The sequence below is a fragment of the Podarcis bocagei genome, assembly GCF_964188305.1.
Source record: "Podarcis bocagei genome assembly, chromosome: 1".
NCBI classification, from domain to species: domain Eukaryota; kingdom Metazoa; phylum Chordata; class Lepidosauria; order Squamata; family Lacertidae; genus Podarcis; species Podarcis bocagei.
The window spans coordinates 120303725-120320505 of NC_138125.1; the positions used below are offsets into that span (position 1 = coordinate 120303725).

Below are 16781 nucleotides of genomic sequence, written 5' to 3' on the forward strand. Positions count from 1 at the left end.
GCCACAGATTCCTCATTTCTACTGTAAGCAAACCTATTTGTACCTGAAACAGTAATCAGGGTTCAATGGCCATCATATAACTTCTTTTATGTGTATCAAACAACTCTTCCTCTGTTTATCACTTACAAATTTAACAAATAAATAAAAATACTATGTGGGGGTGTTGGTTAATTTTGTTTGTTTGTTGTTATGGGATGCATTTTTGTGTTTTTATATTGTTAACCACTCTGTGATCTTCAGATGAAGGGCAGTATAGAAATTTAATGAATGATAGAATAAATAAATAAATAAACAAAATACCAAGCAAATTGGGATATCAATGAATTCAGGGATCAGAACTGAAACATTTAATTATAGTCCAGAGGTCTTTTTCTGATCTGCTTTTTCTTTCTAGGTTTTCCTTTTTTAGAGATGCATTTCTTTCAGTCCCAGGTGAGGCCCTAAAAAAATGAGAGGAGAATCTTGTTCTTTTAATAGCTGGTTTCTTGTGAAACACTCTACTAAACAGATTGTGGAGGAATGTAAAGACAAGAATTTAGTCATCAAAGTGATTTCACTTTAAACCCATACAATAATTTTACCTGAAATAATCTTTGAAGGCTAACACATAAATGCCAATCTGTTAAAACAGAATATACAATACAGATAAAGAAATTATTCTGCCCTATATAATTTTTTATAAAACCACCTAAAATAGCATCTTTTAAAACAGAGATGAAAATTGACACACGTGCTTCAGTTACCTTCTTTTTTTAAATTCAAGATTTTGCAGATATTTGGAAAACTTCTGGAAAGGCCTGTCATCTATTCTCATTTTTATCCAAACGTTGCTGTTCTTCTTTCAATGTTTGATGAGGAAATTACCTGCTGCAAGCAAATCTTTGACAATCAAATAGAAAAAGTGGGTAACAGTCTTTGGCATTCTAATTTATTATTTCATGTTATTTACTTATTTACAGAGACATTAATTTTATTTTCTCCTTGGTGACTAGCTATTGTGTTGTCAAGAATAACCTCATTACTTTGTGTTTTAGTACAAACTGAAGGGGGAGGGGACACACTGAAAAAGTTTGTTTCTATGAATAGATTTCCAACTTATACAACTCTTGTCTGGCATGTGTATGGTAGGCACAGTGTCTGGAGGCAATTAGAATGCCCATAAGATTCTTTCCAATAATGTGCTTTTAGGTTGTGATGAATTGGGTAGCCCTCTTTCCATTAGGGTAAGTTTCAATAGGTTTCAGGATAGTGAGAAATGCTGGTGAACAGATTCCTCCCCCCTTTCCTAACCTTCCCGCCTTATTTTGTTTTTACCATTGTATTTGTGTTGCCAGGACTGGCCCACCCATATGCTTAGGTGAGTCTACTGCCTAAGGCAGTAGAATCCACAGGGGCAGCCGATCCTGATGTAGATCTTCCCCTTCTCCCTTGGTGGGGAGGGGAGCAGCATTTTGGGGCCCCAGTATCTTGGGTCAACCCCAATCTTTGCATCCCCCATGGTGGCCATGGCAGCAGAAGAACTTTTCTGAACATCTACAAAGTCATTCCAGGGACATCTCAGGGGGAGAGATATGCCAACAGCCCAGAGCTCAGGCATTTAAAAAATAACATTTATTTATTTATTTATTTATTTAAAAAACCTGAGTAGAAGTAAAAGAAATGTTAAAAGAGAAACAGAGAATGTTCCCTTTTACTTTTTCTTTCCGATTGTAATTGAGAATTTTCAAAAGCAAGCGGCTGGCTCAGAGCTTGGCTTGGGAGCCTTGTGTATACCACCTAGGAATAAGTGATATAAATGTAAACAAACCTTTATCCCAGGGGTGCCCAAACTTTTTTCAAAGAGGGCCAGATTTGATGAAGTGAGCATTCGTGAGGGCCGATCAAAGTTGTTGAGTTTTTTTTTTAGGATTGAAGTTTTACCCTAGGAAGTAAACTGCCACAGGGGCCAGATTGAACTGACTGGATTAGGCCCCCAAAGCGGACTTTGGACATGCCTGCTTTATCAAAAGTCTACAGGACTCAATTCTCATTGACAGAGCAACTCTAGCCCTGGAGCATCAGTTTCTTTATTAAGTCTGTGATGTAATACAGTGGTACCTCAGGTTAAGTACTTAATTCGTTCCGGAGGTCCGTTCTTAACCTGAAACTGTTCTTAACCTGAAGCACCACTTTAGCTAATGGGGCCTCCCGCTGCTGCCACTGCGCCGCCATAGCACAATTTCAGTTCTCATCCTGAAGCAAAGTTCTTAACCCGAGGTACTATTTCTGGGTTAGCGGAGTCTGTAACCTGAAGCGTATGTAACCTGAGGTACCACTGTATAGGCTTGTGAACTCACACAGCCGCCTGTGATGCTTAAGTGACTTCATCACTTCACCAGTCTTACAGCATTTATGGAAGGGGTGGAGAAGTTGCAGCCCTCTGGTGTTCTTGGGCTGCAGCTCATATTATGCCTGACCATTACCATACATTTCAACAAGCATGTATGGTATTCTTTATCATAGCACAGGATTCTTAAAAGAGTAGTTCTTCAACATTTACCGTATTTCTCCGAGTATAAGTCTAGGTTATTTTTTGTTATTTATTTATGTTTTGCTAAAAACTTAGGGTCGTCTTATACACAGATAGTGGAGAGGTGGGGCGTGTGATTGGTGGCTGCCACAAGCAGGATATTGTCCGTGGCATTTTGGCGGGTGATTGGTGGGTGCTGCAAGGTCCACTGCCTATTGTGTGCTGTGGCAATTGGGCGGGTGATTGGTGGTTGCTTTCAGCGAGCTTGCAGGCGATTGGTGGCTTCGCTGATGTGCGTGCGATTGGCTGCTGCGTTCCTGCAGGTGAGTGATTTTCGGCCACAAAAATGCTTAACAATTGGGCAATCTCTCCCCATTTTCTGTATTTGGAGTCCCCAAAAAGAGGGGGCATTGTATACATGGGGGTGTCTTATACACGGAAAAGTACAGCAATAGCATGTATTCAGAAGTAAGGCTCGCTTATTCCCATTGGGAATTTTAATTCTGCGTCAATCTGCTTAGAATTTGCAAACTAGAACCTGTTTCAGTGGGAGATTTTTGGATTCAGCTCCAATGGGATCATTCTTGAGTTTTATTGCAGGTTTTACTTATGGTGTATTGACAGTCCATCATCATAACAGTTTCTGTTTATTTAAGTTAAGGGATGGAGGCAATGCACTTCATAAAAACATGCCAGTGACTGCAGGCAATTTAAAATGGTCTCAGGAGTTACGAGAGAGACTGCTGAAGCACAGAACACATTTTAGGCGCATCAATCATCTGTAAGTATTGCTATAAAACTTGTACAATAGGGCTTAAACCACTTCCCAAAGCACCTTCCACTGTGTACTTAGAAATGACATTGAGGAGGAGGAAATCCTTTTTCTCTCTCTAGGATTCTGCAGACAGAGGAAACCAATTTTGTCTTCCAAAAATGTGAGAAAATGTTGGAATTATTGGATAAACACGATGAGGAAATTCATACCACATGGGCACAAGATTTAAGCCACCTTTGTGAAGCACATCTTGGTCAACCAATTCTCAGATACAACGACTGTGGATTGTTTGAAGTAAACTTTAATGAAAAGGTAAAGTAGACAACTTGTTCTTTACTGTTGTTGTTTAGTCATTTAGTTGTGTCTGACTCTTCGTGACCCCATGGACCAGAGCACGCCAGGCACTCCTGTCTTTCACTGCCTCCCGCAGTTTGGTCAAACTCATGCTGGTAGCTTCGAGAACACTGTCCAACCATCTTGTCCTCTGTCGTCCCCTTCTCCTTGTGCCCTCCATCTTTCCCAACACCAGGGTCTTTTCCAGGGAGTCTTCTCTTCTCATGAGGTGGCCAAAGTACTGGAGCCTCAGCTTCAGGATCTGTCCTTCCAGTGAGCACTCAGGGCTGATTTCCTTCAGAATGGATAGCTTTGATCTTCTTGCAGTCCATGGGACTCTCAAGAGTCCCCTCCAGCACCATAATTCAGAAGCATCAATTCTTCGGTGATCAGCCTTCTTTATGGTCCAGCTCTCACTTCCATACATCACTACTGGGAAAGCCATAGCTTTAACTATACAGACCTTTGTCGATTAAACCAGTGGTGGGGAACCTTTCTGAAGTGGAGGGTTGCAATTCCATTTTGAGGAGCTGCGTGCATGTTGTGGGCGGGGCCAGAGGCAAAAGTGGGTGGAGCAACAGATTTTACCTTTGTACAGCAGGATGCATCCAAACCATGCAAAAGCCAGAATTTTCTACCCATGTACCCCTCTCCAGCCTATACCTCAGAAAGCAAAATACATCGTCGCAGTTCAATAATACATCCCAACCATCAAAAGCACTTAAAGAAGCGCAAATCCAGGGCTAATGAGGGGCATTACAAAGGCCAGATGGAGAGGCATGGAAGACTGCATTTGGCATCAACTCACACCAGGGTGTTGGGACACGGGTGGCGCTGTGGGTTAAACCACAGAGCCTAGGACTTGCCAATCAGAAAGCTGGCGGTTCAAATCCCCGCAACGGGGTGAGCTCCCGTTGCTCGGTCCCTGCTCCTGCCAACCTAGCAGTTCGAAAGCACGTCAAAGTACAAGTAGATAAATGGGTACTGCTCCGGTGGGAAGGTAAACGGCGATTCCGTGCGCTGCTCTGGTTCGCCAGCAGCGGCTTAGTCATGCTGGCCACATGACCCAGAAGCTGTACACCGGCTCCCTCGGCCAATACAGCGAGATGAGCGCCGCAACCCCAGAGTCGGTCACGACTGGACCTAATGGTCAGGTGTTCCTTTATCTTTACCTTTACCGCACTAGGGTGAATCATTTTTCAGTCATTATGAACTTTCATTATGGGTTTCAGGGGACAGGCAAGAAGACTGGGGACATCAGGGAATGATGATCAGGGCTTTTTTTCAGCCTGAACTCAGTTCCGGCATCTCTCAGGTGGGCACCAATTCACAGTGAATTCTGGCACCTCTTTTTCTAGAAAAATAGCATTGATGATTATAACAACCTTCAGTCTGGTGAGGAGCCTCAGAATTATTTGCACTCATGATTCAGGGCCCCTTCCTGGGCCCATAGGAAATATTGGTGCATGTTTGTTGGCCATTACTCCCCTACTTCCTGTTGCTTATATTCTCCAGCAAGAGTTACGAGGTTCCTGCAACCATCAGCAATGCCTGGAGTCTTGCCTTTACACAAGTTTGACTTAAAAAAAACACCAAAAACCAAAAAAAACAACAGCAATCCAACATTGTTAGTAATACAGTTATGCTTATACAGTGGTACCTCGGGTTAAGAACTTAATTCGTTCTGGAGGTCTGTTCTTAACCTGAAACTGTTCTTAACCTGAAGCACCACTTTAGCTAATGGGGCCTCCTGCTGCTGCTGTGCCGCCGCTGCACGATTTCTGTTCTCATCCTGAAGCAAAGTTCTTAACCCGAGGTAATATTTCTGGGTTAGTGGAGTATGTAACCTGAAGTGTATGTAACCTGAAGTGTCTGTAACCTGAGGTACCACTGTAGAGCCCCTGGAGGATCTGTCTGGCATCTGAACTAAAATGTCCAATGGTACACCTGGAAGGAAGTTGCACGAGTGTCCTTGAAGCGAGGTAGTTTTGGAGAAGCTTCTTGCAACATGACAAAACCATTTACATCTTCTCCTGCAGCTCTCTGCCGTCCTCAGGGAAGTGAAATACCTTGAGGCTTTAAAACACCCTGATATACCTGAGGTTGCCATGCAATTGTATTCCAAGAGAGAAACCCTTTACAAGGTAAATAGAAGCGATTCCGTATGAAAGATGTGTGCGAATATAAAGAAATGGAAGAAAATTGACATAACTGCAGTAATCTGTTTGAGTCTTCAACTATCTAAACCAAAAGCAAAGAGTGCACAACTATTTTTTCCTAATTATTTTGTCAGCTGGATGGTTGTTATATTGTAGTTTGTAGTTAATCTTGTATTTCAGTCTTACTGCACGCATATGTGTTCCTTTGAATACAAAGGGCCCTCTTCTCTGTTGAATTAGTTGGCGGTCCTATTGACAGCAAAATAGCAGTCTTCAAATTACAAAGGGGGCGGGAGGACCGAACACTTCAACTACATTTAGGGTCTCCACACTTTCCTTTTCTCTAAAGGTACTGGAGAAAAGAACGTGGGGGTGCGGGGAGGCCCTTTATTCCTCTCTCATTCCTCCTATAAAAGCACTGGTAGGAAAATGGGCTTCTCAGACCAATAATTCACAGAAGGTGGGAGAGCTTGCAGATGTCTTAATGGACTATGGGATTCTTTGTGAAGCCAATGCCCATCACAAACTCAAATTTTATCCAGTAGGGTTGTGTTCTGAATAGCAGCTTCCTCCAGTGCTGAGAATGCAATCTGGCGCTGAACTGGAAGTAAAGACACCAATGAGAACTTGCTCCTTGTGCTTGTGTGGACAAAAAGGACCAAAACCATGTACAGGATTGGCTCAGTGATGCATGTAGAACAGTGTTTTCCAAACTTGGGTCTCCAGCTGTTTTTGGACTACAGCTCCCATCATCCCTAGCTAGCAAGACCAGTTGTCAGGGATGATGGGAATTGTAGTCCAAAAACAGCTGGAGACCCAAGTTTGGGAAACACTGATGTAGAACATGAGAGAGGTAAAGGTCCACATCCCAGCAGCAGGAGGAAACGGAGGCACAACCAGTCCTTGGAACACCTATCACTGCTGCGGCATCTTCTCCTCTTCTGCACAGTCGCAACCTGCTTACTTGTCCTCTCTAAGCAAGTGAGCACTGGCCTGAAGGAGGCCAAGCAGTATCTTCCACTTGCTTTGAGCCCATTCCCAGGGCACCTGTGTGGATTGGGCCTAAGGAGACAGGGCAGTAGAATGGGCAACAGTGACAGCACCAAGGATGAAGAGGAGAGCCCACTCAAGGAGGGAGAACTTGCTGAGGGGCCTACCAGAACATGGAGTAGGGACTGACAGCGTTAGGTGGGGGGTTGGTGTGAAAATTCTTGGCATCCCCTGTAGAGCTCAGGTGACTGGGCTCAGTACATCCCAATGTGGTTACACTAAATTGGTACATTTCTCCTCCTGCCTCCTGCTTCTAGAAGAGCCTGGGACATGGTGTTGTAATGATGGGCTAGCTATTTGATTGGCCACTTGAAATGGGTGTAGGTTGACCTGTTTCTAAGCACCATGTACTCACACAACAATGGAAATAAACAGTCCAGTTGAGAGATCGTATCTTCTTTGCTACCCAGTACTTACAAAAATAAATAAATACATCAAGGTCACATGAAATCAGGGGAAGGGTTAAAATAATGGTGGCCTTTTCGGGAGGGCTGTCTGAGACGGCTCAGTCAGTAGAGCATGAGACTCTTAATCTCAAGGTCATGAGCTCAAGCCCCAAGTTGGGCAAAAGATGTCTGCATTGCAGAAGATTGGACTAGATCAGGCTTCCTCAACCTTGGCCCTCCAGATGTTTTTGGCCTACAACTCCCATGATCCCTAGCTAGCAGGACCAGTGGTCAGGGATGATGGGAATTGTAGTCTCAAAATATCTGGAGGGCTGAGGTTGAGGAAGCCTGGATTAGATGACTCTCGTGGTCCCTTCCAACTCTACGGTCATAATGATTCTATAATCTATAACTCCATGCTTGGGGCCAAACTAACTTTAAACATGCAAGTCAGCATGGAGACCATACCCCCCCCTCTCTCTCTCTCTTTGTGTGTGTGTGTGTGTGTGTTTAAAAAATCATATTAAAGATTTCCCTCTTAGAAAGCATTTGTCCAATGTTTGGGTTTTGTTTTGTTTTTTGCTTTCTTCAATGCTTCCCCCCCCAGTGAAATCCATTCTTTACCAATAAATTGCAGCAAACATCCATCGACAGAAAAACCTGATTAACTTTTTATCCAATTCAGCTGTTAATCATGGGATTCCCCGGGGGACAGTAGCTGGACAAGTGTGGATAAGCCCCTTGTCTCATACAGCTCTGTTCCTTCCATTGGAAGGAATGGATCAGTCTTCACATGCAAGGGATCTGAGTATACTTCTGATGGTAGAGAGATCTCTAGATTATGATGAATGATTCACTCTACGTCTCCATTAAATCACCATTGAATAATAGACACTATTACTATTATTATTATTTTCCCCTCAGTACATTGGAAATTTAAATTTAATCACTAGGCAATATAACCAGTTGCAGAGGACAATTCTGCCTGAGGAAGCAGAGCTCATAGCACACGAGATTGGGAGAATCGACCAACAGTTAAAGCCTGCTTTTGACACACTGACCTGGCGAAATGAGAGACTGTGGGACTATATCGAAGAAACCAGGGAACTCGTTGAAAACGTAGGCAGCAGGCTCCAGAAAGCCAAGGAGAATGTGGGGTTGATCCAGAACCTGCTGCATAGACTGAGTGAAACTTCGTTCCTTGTGCGGAAAACTGGTGTCACTTGTCCACTGCTGTGCCTTGATAACAATGAAAGAATGTGCCAGCTATATGGATCAGTGCAAGAGATGAGCACCAGGATCCACCAATTGGTTCAGGTAATATGTAATTTATTGCCCCCCCACACCCTCCAGAAAATTCCCAGAAAATTTTATTTATATTGTGGAAAACAATTAGACCACCTTGTTTTTAACTTTTGACTTTGATTGATAATTTTAATGTCTATTTTATTTAAACTGCTTAGAGGTTTTTTATGATTAAGTGATATACAAATTCTGTTAAACATAAATAAATGAACTCTCTGGAGGGCCACAGGTTTCCCATTCCTGCCCTAGACTGAAGTATGCAGATCAGAAAGTTGGTTTACTTAGCATGGTGTGAAGGGTGTTAAAATCCTGCCAGGAAGTTCGTTGTGTGTCCTTGGAGAAGTCACAGTTTCTCAGCCTAGCCTAGCTTGCAGGGCTGCTTAAATGAGTTTAAATGAAGGTATTACAACAGTCTGAGTGGACATATAGTTGTAAACATCTCTGTGATCCTCAGATAAATGGCGGTATAGAATTTTAATTAATAAATAAATTATATATAAAATAAAATAAGTATATCGGATTCCCATTCCTTTCCCCTCTTTCTCATCTGGTTTACCCTCCTGTGATCACATATTAGGGCTTTCATGTTAGCAGCGATGGCCAAACTTGGCCCTCCAGCTGTTTTGGAACTACAATTCCCATCATCCCTGACCACTGGTCCTGTTAGCTAGGGATGGTGGGAGTTGTTGTCCCAAAACAGCTGGAGGGCCAGGTTTGGTCATCACTGATGTTAGGATGAGATGTGCTCACCAAATCACAGAGACAGAGGTGCTGCTGGAAACAAGGAAAATGAGAGATGTACAGCTTGCATAGCCTCTGTAGCTCTCAGACTTCCTGCGTTGGTGTTGTCCTTTATTTTAGAGCATTGTTCAATGGACACTTGAGTGATCAGGCGGGCAATTATGTTGTAAATAGCGGGGACCTTTTCCTCCTTGAAAGAAAGTAAAAAAGGAAACGGCAAAAAGAGTTGTCTTTCACTTTTGAAGAAGTAAATTAATTGGAATAGGGGAAATTCTGTGTTGGGGAGTTCAATTTTAAATTCTGCTGCTCATTTTCGGGCAAATTGCTTTCTCCAGGAGAATCAGAACTTGCTTCAGGCAGATCCTCTTTCTGATGAATGGAAAGCCTACATTGAATACATAGACCACATGATTTCAGATGGACTGTTTCAAGCTATCAAGTGTTCTCTTCAGTATCTGGTTGACAACACCGAGACAACCTCAAAACCTGCTCCCTTATTTGAAGCGCAGCTCATCCTTAACGACAACGAAATGACTTTTAAGCCTTCTTTGGAGCACACTGTCGACGGCAATTTTTCTGACATCGTGGAGGGCCTAATCCAGAACATTTACCTGATTGCATCAAATATAAACAGAGTTGCCAAGCATCTTGGACATAACACTTATCAGGTATAATCACCAATGTATCTACTATCTTTTTCTTTAACCACTGAATATTTTAAACAGCCATTTCAACTAAGGTTATATTGTCCATCCAATTGACTGAATGATAGTCTTTAGCTTTGTTCTACCTTTGATGTTCTACCTATGATGCTATGGTTTGGCCAATATGACACTGCTGGCATCCATTACAAATAAAACAAAATGGTAAACTCTGTTTTGGGAGACACCCAGCAAAGTGGGTTGTACTAATGGTAATGTCTGTTTGAATCAAACATGATGTGACTATAAGCAAGATTTTGAAAAAAATGTGCTTGCAGCCAACCTTATCTCTTTGCTCACAAAAAGCAGCTGGGACCACATCTCAGGGCAATGGGTTTTAACCCTTTTCAACCACTCTTTTCTCGCTGAAAATTGCTCCTCCCCTTGAAGTAGCTTCAGGTGGGGAAAAAGTTAAAGTCCCCCTGCTATATGGTTCCAGTCTGAATTGGGGATCCTCCACAGCTTCTTTTTGTAAACAAAACCATGCCTAAAATTGTCTAGTTTTATTATTTGGGGTAGGGGTGGGAACCTAGACAACAATACCTAAAGGCTCTCAGTGGCCTCTGATAACAGGGCCCAAAAGGCTGAGGGTAGCAGTTCAGCAACAACTCAGATCTGGAGGACCGTGTTGACTACCTCTGGTCTAAATGATGATGTAGACAAGTTATCCAACAACAGCTAAAGGGCATATAGTTTGGAGGCATGTAGGCTCTTTTGCTGGTTATGCTGAACACATGTAGGAGGTAAGGCCAAAGTCAAATGGGAACAATTCCATTTCCTTACCTATGCATGCTCATAATAGCTGAAGAAGTTTGGAATATTTTTCAGACTTAAAAAGCGTGTGTGTGTGTGTAATTGTGAACACATCCAGACACACTCATTAGTCTTGCATTTATTGAAAGCCTTCCACTCACATCTCATTGGTATATACCTTAGGGGCAGGGCATCATTTTCTCTCCATCGGATTTTAGCTCTCTCTTTTTTTTGCCACTTAGAAACAGCTTGCCATGGCAACAGCATTTTGGATTATGTGAGTAGTCACATCTGAAATTGCACGCCAAAGGATTCTCGGGGCTGAGAGCCTAGACTGGAATCTTAAAAGAGAATTGCAGTGTGGCCTCTGACACTTGTTTCGTAATGTAATTATTTGTGCGCAATCCTATGTCTGTCCCCTCAGAAGTAAGCCCCATTGAGTTAAGTGGGACTTATTTCTGGGTGAGTATAGGAATGCAGCCTAAAGCATATTTCAGCTTAGTGTAAAGTAAAAGGCAAAGGTAAATGACCCCTGGACGGTTAAGTCCAGTCAAATGGGGTGTGGCGCTCATCTTACTTCAGACCGAGGGAGCCGGCATTTGTCCACAGACAGCTTTCTGGTTCATGTGGCCAGCAGGACTAAACCGCTTCTGGCACAACAGGACACTGTGATGGAAAACAGAGTATGTGTTTGTAAACCATGAGATTAGTTTACAGTGGTACCTCGGGTTACATACGCTTCAGGTTACACACTCCGCTAACCCAGAAATAGTGCTTCAGGTTAAGAACTTTGCTTCAGGATATGAACAGAAATCATGCTCCGGCGGCGCGGCAGCAGCAGGAGGCCCCATTAGCTAAAGTGGTGCTTCAGGTTAAGAACAGTTTCAGGTTAAGTACAGACCTCCAGAACGAATTACGTACTTAACCCAGGTACCACTGTATATACTTGCAGTTGTCCTGGGGCCTTGCTGCAGTCTCTCTCTCTCTCTCTCTCTCTCTCTCTCTCTCTCTCTTTCTCTCTCTCTTTCTCTCTCAAAAACCATTGAACCAACTCTCTCTGGTTTTATTTACACATTTAGGATGATGTGGACCAGATGGATACACTGGATAAAATGCACCGGGAAATCATGACCAGGGTGCACTCGGTCATTGTTAATGTTCAGGAATATCAAAGCTACTTTAGGAAATACAGCCACTTATGGATGGATGATAAAGCCAAATTTATGAAGCAGTTCCTTGTCTATGGACGATTTCTCCGCACTGAAGAGCTGGAATTATATGCAGACTATGAACTTCGGAAATGCTCCCCACAGTTAAATCACTTTAAACAACAGGTACTTTGTCATTTTAAAATGTCTTTTCATCTGCCTCTGTTAGTTGTGTTCCATTAAGCTATTTACACGATTTTGCTCTTCTAATTAAAACACCAGAATTTTAATCACATCTTGTTCTTTAAGATCAGCATTTATGAAGCCCTGCATGAAGAAGTAAGCAAGTTTGAAAACCAGAAGATTTTTAATGGCTGGTTTCAGGTGGATATTAAGCCTTTTAAGATAGCTGTGATGAATGTTATTAAAAAATGGAGCTGGATATTTCAGGAGCATCTGCTCAACTACGTAGCCCAAAGGTAAGCCATCTTTGATGTCTTTTAAAAAGGCTTTTGAATTCTACATCTTTTGAAACGGGGGTGGAACTGTGCTCGTTTCGTGAAATATTGAGTAGGGGAGAAACAAGGCCATGGAGCATCACCAAAGCCAAACAAGAACCACCATAAAGAGTTTGATCCCAGCAAAGCAGAATCACAGATGATCTTGTACAAAGGACTTGCTCTGCTGAATGGTCCTTAAATACGTCCTTTTGTGGGTTAATTGCATTGAAGAAGAAGCAGGGGTCTGCTGCTGGCACCAGCCTTGACGTTGTGCAGCTTCCCTGGCCACACCTCTGATGTGGAGTGTGGATGTCTGCAGGAGGCAAGGATATATACACACAGACTTCCATATGAGCCAGAACCCCAATTATGTAGTGATGTATGGAAATGAGAGCTGGACCATAAAGAAGTCTGATAGCCAAAGAATTGACGCTTTTGAATTATGGTGCTGGAGGAGACTCTTGAGAGTCCCATGGACTGCAAGAAGATCAAACCTATCCATTCTGAAGGAAATCAGCCCTGAGTGCTCACTGGAAGGACAGATCCTGAAGCTGAGACTTCAATACTTTGGCCACCTCATGAGAAGAGAAGAGTCCCTGGAAAAGACCCTGATGTTGGGAAAGATGGAGGACAGGATGGTTGGACAGTGTTCTCGAAGCTACCAGCATGAGTTTGACCAAACTGTGGGAGGCAGTGGAAGACAGGAGTGCCTGGCGTGCTCTGGTCCATGGGGTCACAAAGAGTTGGACACGACTAAACGACTAAACAACAACAACCAACTGTTGTGGAAGGCTGCATGTCAGTGGACAGCCCTGTGCGCTGAGCCAATGAACATGCAGATAGAAGCTTCACACTGGGGCACCTCAAGACCAGGAGCCAAAGGGGAACCTCTAGAGACTCTTTCCAGGCCTATACTCCACACACACACCATGCCACAGTGTCTCTGCCCAGGCGACACCTCCTGCCAGCCCTGCTCTGTTCCTTCTTTGAGTATTTTTGCTTGGCTAGCATGTACTCTAGAGTTGTGATAGTGCTTCTTATTTGCCTGGAGGATGGGGAGTGCGTGTGGAGGGGTGTAGAACAGCTGAATGGACGTGTGCACATGGGTCTGGAAAGGTCCTTAAAAGTGTAATGAAGTTCTGTGAAAGCAGCAAACTCAGTACGCGTTAGTTGCTGACATCATAACCTTGTTCTAGCATTACAGAATTAGCCAAGTTCATCCATGAAACGGAAAAAGGTTTAGCTAAGAAAGTGAATGAAGGAGATTACGCGCTTCTGGTTGAAATAATGGGACACCTCATGGCTATCCGCGACCGACAATCCATTGAGGATATTTTCAAGCCTCTGAAATCGACGGCTGAATTGCTGCGAAGCTATGGGCAACAGCTACCAGAGCAGATTTACACAGAACTTAAGGTAAAAATTCAACTGCTGTTGTATCTGCTGAGTTTCAACAACAACAATTTAGTTATACCCCGCCCATCTGGCTGAGTTTCCCCAGCCACTCTGGGCGGCTTCCAATCGAGTGTTAAAAACAATACAGCATTAAAATTAAAAACTTCCCTAAACAGGGCTGCCTTCAGATGTCTTTTAAAGATAAGATAGCTGCTTATTTCCTTCACATCTGAAGGGAGGGTGTTCCACAGGGCGGGCGCCACTACCGAGAAGGCCCTCTGTCTGGTTCCCTGTAACCTGCCTTCTCACAATGAGGGAACCGCCAGAAGGCCCTCGGCGCTGGATCTCAGTGTCCGGGCTAAACGATGGGGGTGGAGAATTATTATTATTATTATTATTATTATTATTATTATTATTATTATTATTATTATTATTATTATTATTATCATCATCAATTAATTTTTTATACCACCCTATACCCCCAGGTCTCAGGGCATTTACAACACAAAACCATAATATAAAACCACAAAATACATAATATTTAGAAACTATAATAAAAATAAGTTTCATAATGTTTGCTGCTTACAGAGGTCTTCTCAACATGTTAGGGCCCAGTGAGATCAGAGGCAAGAAGTGAACATAAGGAGAGCCCTGCCGGATCGGACGAAATGCTCACCTGGTCCTAGCAATCTGTTCTCCCAGTGACCAACTAGATGCCCACAAGCAGAGAATGAACTAAAATAGGCCCCCTCTTTTTCACAATACCTGGTATTCTGAGGCATCCCCCCTCTGATACTTGGAGGTGTAACAAAGCCATGGTCATGACTAAGGGGCTCTAATAGTCACATCTTCCATGAATTTGTCTACTACCCATGTAAGGCCATCCAAGTTGGAAGACCTTCACTGCATCTTTCATTGCGTGAATAAGTGCTTCCTTTTATTCTCCCTGAATCTGCAAACACGCCAGCAGAGGAAGAAGGGCGAGGCAGTGGGGAGCTTGGCACAGTGAGGATGTGGCGAAAGGAGCATTTGTCTTTGCTGTGCTGATCTCCACGTTGCCTGCCTGTCCTTAGTAACCAACAGCAATGCGTAGCATTCAGAAGCCAGGTATGCAATGCGACCCTGCCTGTGAAGCCCTGCCAATCACTAACATCTAATACTTGTTGTTGTTTAGTGGTTTAGTTGTGTCCGACTCTTCGTGAACCCATGGACCAGAGCACGCCAGGCCCTCCTGTCTTCCACTGCCTCCCGCAGTTTGGCCAAACTCATGCTGGCAGCTTCGAGAACACTGTCCAACCATCCCGTTCTCTGTCGTCCCCTTCTCCTTGTGCCCTCCATCTTTCTCAACATCAGGGTCTTTTCCAGGGACTCTTCTCTTCTCATGAGGTGGCCAAAGTATTGGAGCCTCAGCTTCACGATCTGTCCTTCCAGTGAGCACTCAGGGCTGATTTCCTTCAGAATGGATAGGTTTGATCTTCTTGCAGAGAGTCTCCTCCAGCACCATAATTCAAAAGCATCAATTCTTAGGTGATCAGCCTTCTTTATGGTCCAGCTCTCACTTCCATACATCACGACTGGGAAAACCATAGCTTTAACTATACGGACCTTTGTTGGCAAGGTGATGTCTCTGCTTTTTAAGATGCTGTCTAGGTTTGTCATTGCTTTTCTCCCAAGAAGCAGGTGTCTCTTAATTTCGTGGCTGCTGTCACCATCTGCAGTGATCATGGAGCCCAAGAAAGTAAAATCTCTCACTGCCTCCATTTCTTCCCTTTCTATTTGCCAGGAGGTGATGGGCCCAGTGGCCATGATCTCCGTTTTTTTGATGTTGAGCTTCAGACCATATTTTGCGCTCTCCTCTTTCACCCTCATTAAAAGGTTCTTTAATTCCTCCTCATTTTCTGCCATCAAGGTTGTGTCATCTGCATATCTGAGGTTGTTGATATTTCTTCCGGCAATCTTAATTCCGGCTAGGGATTCATCCAGCCCAGCCTTTCGCTTACATCTAATACTATCTACTGTTATATATAACATTGGCTACTGCCCTATGTTTAGAATCAACCCTAGAAAGCAGCCCTGAGTCGGTTCTGAAACCAGGGCCATCTCACAAGGTGAGTCATTGCTGAAAACACAGGTTCTTATAGGATGCAAAAATTGTCATCCATTCACTAGGCCTGAGAATTTAATATACATAAGCAATCTACTGACAATGAATCCATAAATGAGGGCACAAAGACATTCCTGCCTATAAATTGCACCTTAAAGACAATATTTCCATAGTAAAAAAGCAACAACATGTTTTCAATGAAGTACTTAAAATAAATGAGAATTTAGAACAGAAAAAATAAGCCAATCAAGCTGACACGCTTCCAAGTTTCATACCAAGCATGAAATATTTTCATTTCTTGGGAAATGACACAACGCAAAAAAAGAAGTCCAGCAGATTTATGCATAGAACTAGATATTTATGAAAAGGTGGGCTGAGTAATACTGCAACAGTTTTGGTTTTTTTTTACTAACCTTTCCTTTGGAATTAAAGTTTTAGAACAAAGTTGATGCCAATATCTTATTTGATACAGTGGTACCTCGGGTTAAGAACTGAATTCGTTCTGGAGGGTCCGTTCTTAACCTGAAACTGTTCTTAACCTGAGGTACCACTTTAGTTAATGGGGCTTCCCATTGCCGCCACGGCGCGATTTCTGTTCTCATCCTGAAGCAAAGTTTTTAACCCGAGGTACTACTTCCGGGTGAGCGGAGTCTGTAACCGGAAGCGTCTGTAACCCGAGGCACCACTGTATTTTATTTTTTATTGCTTCTCCTTAACTCCATCTATCTATTTACCCCCTTTAAAAAAAACCTCTCCTAGGGGTTTTACCTGTTTACAGATTTCGTTTCTCAGACTTCTAGTACCTAACACTCCAATTCATCCTTGTTATAACATTCCTAGTATTTCTGCATTTTACCTCTGATTCTAAACCTGTAAGAAGTATGACTGTGCACTCATCCCCACTCCTCTTTATCCCATGATT

At 43.1% G+C, this 16781-nt stretch overlaps 1 protein-coding gene and 1 long non-coding RNA gene across 2 annotated transcripts in view; one reads left to right on the forward strand and one right to left on the reverse strand.

Moving 5' to 3' along the window:
• Positions 1-356: 356 nt before the first annotated feature.
• On the reverse strand, positions 357-1929 carry LOC308582267. Its single transcript, XR_014005590.1, has 3 exons — positions 1808-1929; positions 744-879; positions 357-440 (listed from the first exon to the last, which is right to left on the reverse strand). It is a non-coding gene; the product is annotated as an uncharacterized lncRNA (long non-coding RNA).
• Positions 1930-2392: 463 nt separating this feature from the next.
• The window catches only part of LOC308581643 (dynein axonemal heavy chain 11-like), a 236406-nt gene continuing 222017 nt past the window's right edge, over positions 2393-16781 (forward strand). Inside the window, exons 1-9 of the mRNA XM_081184350.1 lie at positions 2393-2832; positions 3166-3290; positions 3404-3596; positions 5657-5761; positions 8137-8529; positions 9594-9926; positions 11792-12046; positions 12170-12339; positions 13557-13776. Coding sequence (XP_081040476.1) covers positions 2800-2832; positions 3166-3290; positions 3404-3596; positions 5657-5761; positions 8137-8529; positions 9594-9926; positions 11792-12046; positions 12170-12339; positions 13557-13776 — 1827 coding nt within the window. The 5' untranslated portion in view covers positions 2393-2799. The remainder of the gene's footprint in view (positions 2833-3165; positions 3291-3403; positions 3597-5656; positions 5762-8136; positions 8530-9593; positions 9927-11791; positions 12047-12169; positions 12340-13556; positions 13777-16781) is intronic.